This window comes from Rhipicephalus sanguineus, unplaced genomic scaffold (genome assembly GCF_013339695.2).
Source record: "Rhipicephalus sanguineus isolate Rsan-2018 unplaced genomic scaffold, BIME_Rsan_1.4 Seq1092, whole genome shotgun sequence".
NCBI lineage: Eukaryota > Metazoa > Arthropoda > Arachnida > Ixodida > Ixodidae > Rhipicephalus > Rhipicephalus sanguineus.
The window spans coordinates 1-4429 of NW_023614307.1; the positions used below are offsets into that span (position 1 = coordinate 1).

Sequence of the window (4429 nt, forward strand, 5' to 3'; positions counted from 1 at the left end):
CCTTTAGTATAAACGCGCCCGATCTCACGTCGGTGATGATGTACTGGGCAGAATTCACGGAAGATTCACGGTTTACCGATGAACCCCCGCAGCTTCGCTCACTCATCATCATTCACGTCCGTGGATATGCTGTGATTTTTTTGAAAGTCACAAAGGAAAAAGGAGAAGACGGGTGTTGTACTAAATTACATAAACATGCAGGGTGGCACAGAAAAGGCAAAAAGGTTAGAGATGGCGGAGCCGTTCAACAAAGAACAGATAGGCATTTATGCGGTCACAGAAACACACCTTAGAGACTTGAAAGAGCCGCAGCATAGTGGAAATTATGTTTAGAAAGGGCACAACAGGATCATATCAGAAAAGAAAGGTGGAGATGTTGGAATGCTAATTCATTGCGGACCTAATGGAATAGAGTGAAACAAACGTGTACAGACCATCTCTGGGTAACGAGCATAGTAGGTGGAAAGAAAACGTGGCTAGGGGTGACTTACTTGTGGACGGGGAATAACTGCAGGGAAAAGAACAAGGAGGTAGTGGATTGCATCAGCAAGGATATTATGGAACTTGGTGATGGGGCCGAAATAATCCTGTTAGGGGACATGAACGCCCCCCTACATGAACTTGACGGATATTCCGGCACCAACGGGAAGTTAATGCTTGATTTCAGTGAGCAAAATAGTCTTGTGTTAATTAACACGGGGCCTAAGTGAGACGAGCAGATCATGTTTCCGGGAAGTCGAAAACAAGCAATCAAACATTTATTATTGTCTCATGAGAAATTACAATAGACGAGGAGGGGATTAACAGCTTGGGTAGATCATAAACGCATAACATTACAAATGGTATGCATCAAACAGAGCCGTAAGAGTCCATCAAGAAGCGGGCAAAATACCAGACAAGGACTGGGGGTATAGCGAGCTTTTACATGTAATGACGAAGGAAATAAGGGAAGAGAGTGAAGCTATCTGCTGGAGAAGAAAGAGCAAGCCAAAAAGTTGGTGGAACAAGGAAATCCGGGAAGCGATCGAGAAGCGACGTCAAGAACCAAGGGAGCATAGACAGCAAAAGAGGAGAAGCGGCCGCAGGACGAAGTCAACAAAACATGGGAAATATATTTAGACAGAAAAATACACTGTACAGAAATCGGTCGAACCAAAAATTAAAGCTGAAAGTCAACGTTGGGTGACAGATTCACGAAAGAAATGAGAAGGCCGCGCCTAGGGCGTTTTGGTGCCACATGAAAGCGCTACGTAGGAAGTCTGTCACAATGCAACAACATATTGTAGATGGAGGAGGATATCAATTCGAAAGGTACGAAGAACTGTGTTTCATCCTAAAGGTAACAGCCGATTCGTTTAAAAATATCGTCCATAGAATTTCCCTCGTGAGTAAAAGTATATAAGAGCGGAACCAAGAAAGACCTAGTACTTCAGAATTTCTACTGGAAGAAGGCTGAAGGAAAAATTCCAAAGCGCACTGCCCCAAGTTTAGATCGGGTTCCCGTCAGCCGCATTAACCAACTAGGACCTATCACTAAAGAAGCACTGTTGAAAGCCACAGAAAAATGCTCACAGGACAGGAGAATTTCGGAGAGTTGTCGAAAAAGTAGAATGAACTCAATCTATGAAAGCAGGGTAGAAAAGGATATCATTCGCTCGTACAGACCGCTAACTATTACATCGGTATTATGCAGGTTAGCAATGCAGGCCGTAAGATTAAAACTAGAAACGTGGGCAGAACATAACGAGATCTTGAGAAAACTTCAGAATGGATTTCGAATTGGAAGCTGGTTAGACGATAACCTATTTGCTATTACTCAGTGTATAGAAATATCTAAAATAGAAAACAGGGCCTTGTACGTGGCTTTTCTAGACATCACTAGGGCGCATCACAACGTCAATCAAGAAGGGGAATTTTATGAGCTAGACACAACATTAATTAGAGCTAACAGACGAGAAAATCGTCTCGTCTGTGAGAGAGAGAGAGAGAAAGGGAAGAAAGAATAAGAAAGTTAAAAATGCAGAGAAAGAGGAACACACAGAGAGTGACAGCGAGACAGACAGAAAGAGAAATAAGCGGACAGAAAAGACATACGCAAAAACAGAGAGAGGAGTAAAAACACAGAAAAAAAATTGCAAAAGTTAGCAAAACAGCAGCAGCCAGGACTACCTAGGTGTTCATCAGTTCCGCTGCCCCTTTAGCAATGCCCCTCCAGTGCAAGCTATGCTAATTTTTTCGGATCAGATTTTTATTTCTTCTCTTTCATTCCTTGCTCTACAACTAGAGTTTAGTACCCGTGACGAAATAGTTTATACGTGACCAAACTTATATAAATGTTTATACGTAACCTGATTTATTATATCTAAATTTGCTCACGACACAATGCAAGAATTCATGACTGTCATCGGCTATTTCTCAATCCTTGAAACCTTGTTTCCTTTGCAACTTTTACTCAGGCATCAGAAGTTCCGGCACACCTTGTCACAAGCGTTATTTTCTGTTAAAATTAGCAGTCACTTTCTTTCGGTGACGTGCAACTCAAGTTAAGTGCTTCTGCTACCATACTTACGGACGTGTGGCGTAACCCGACTGCAACAAAGAGGTTGAGATGTTTATCTCCGCAGGAAGTGCACGAGTGCCTGTCGCGATGGGCGACCTCACAGACCGGCGAAGTCTCGGTCTTGCCAGAGAGAGAGAGAGCGAGCCCGACACGACCGCCTTGACCAGAAGTATTTTAATCTCTATTCTTTCGAACGCCAGCGCGCGCAGGCCCGTGGCAGCGGCACCTGCCTCGTGCAAGAGCGAGCGTCTCCGTCCTCTTGTTTGCGACGCCGCTGCTGCCGCTACAGAGGGCTCCCCCCCTAGAGAGGAGGAAAGTCCAACGAGCGATCATAACTCCAGGTGACACGGGATGTCTTGGGTGTCGCATGAGAAGGCAGCGATCCGGGACGCAGTGGCGTTGCGTCGCACGATGGTGGGGCCGATGGCAACGTTGCTTCGAAATAGGCAGGCTTGATACGTTCGAGAGCGATTGTGTCGGGCCGGCCGTTGACGTTGACGACGAATGTCGACGGACGACGCTCCAGAACTCGATACGGCCCGGAGTAGTGCGGCTGCAAAGGCTTCCGCACAGCACAGTTGCGCACGAAAACGTGTGCAGCAGAGGTGAGCTGCGGAGACACGTAAGGAGCTCTCCATTCGTGCGGGCGTGTAGGCACGGGGCGTAACTGCTGGAAGATGTTTTGCAGGTCGGAAACGTAGTCTCCGGCTAATGGCACAGGTGTTTTGGCGGGGGCTTCGAAGAAGTCGCATGGTAGGCGTAGCGAACTGCCGTAGACCAACTCGGCGCATGAACAGCCCAGATCGCTTTTGATGGCAGTTCTAATGCCAAGCAAAACGAGCGGCAGTTGAACGACCCACTTCTCTGGTGATCCTTGTGCCATGAGGGAGGACTTTAGATGCCTGTGGAAACGTTCGACCAGCCCATTGGTTTGTGGGTGGTAAGAGGTCGTGCGGAGGGCGTGTCGTTCCGAGAAGCTTGAGGAGTTCGTTGAAGAGCGCCGAATCAAACTGCCGACCGCGATCGGTGACTATGGTAGATGGGCAGCCGAACCTCGCAATCCATGTCGACACGAAGGCTGCTGCAACTGTGGGCGCTGATATGTCGGCGATTTGTGTAGCTTCTGGCCATCGTGTGTAGCGGTCGATGCATGTCAGTATGTAACTGTAGCCCTTGGAAGGTGGGAGAGGGCCGACCAGGTCCAAGTGTAAGGTGTCAAAACGCGCGTCCGGTGGAAGGAAGGACTTCGCAGGAGGTATGAGATGGCGCTGGATCTTGGAGCGTTGACACGGCAAACAACAGCGCACCCAGTCGCGAACTTGGGCGTTTAGCTGAGGCCAAACGTAGCGACTGGAAATGAGCTTCTGTGTAGCGCGAATTCCGGGATGCGACAGACTGTGTACAGCATCGAACAGGCGTCTGCGAAGCGGTTCCGGGATGAAAGGTCGGGGTGTGCCGGTAGAAGTATCACACACTACCGATGTATGTACCATCTGAAGTCAAAACGACGTCCTCCAGCTTCAGGGACGTTGACGAATTTCGGAGGGTACGTAGCTCGGTGTCGTCACGCTGGTGAGTAGCGAGTAGGCCGACGTCGATAATGGAAGGCTCTGCAGTTGCTGTGGAGACTGCATCGACGCGGCTCAGAACATCGGCAGGAATGTTGTCGGTGCCTTTGACATGACGGAACGTTGTGGTAAACTCCGAGATGTAGGAGAGATGTCGACTCTCGCGAGGCGAGTAGTAGGACGCAGATCGGTTCATCGCGTGCACAAGGGGCTTATGGTCGGTCAGGACGCTAAACTGACGACCTTCTAGGAAGTGCCGGAAGTGTCGAACAGCCAAGTACACGGCGAGCAGCTCGCGGCC

General features: G+C 48.6%; 1 protein-coding gene across 1 annotated transcript; it reads right to left on the reverse strand.

Moving 5' to 3' along the window:
- Positions 1-2861: 2861 nt before the first annotated feature.
- On the reverse strand, positions 2862-3443 carry LOC119376089 (uncharacterized). The gene has a single exon (XM_037646056.1). The coding sequence runs from the start codon at positions 3441-3443 to the stop codon at positions 2862-2864; it is 582 nt and encodes a 193-aa protein (XP_037501984.1).
- Positions 3444-4429: the final 986 nt, after the last annotated feature.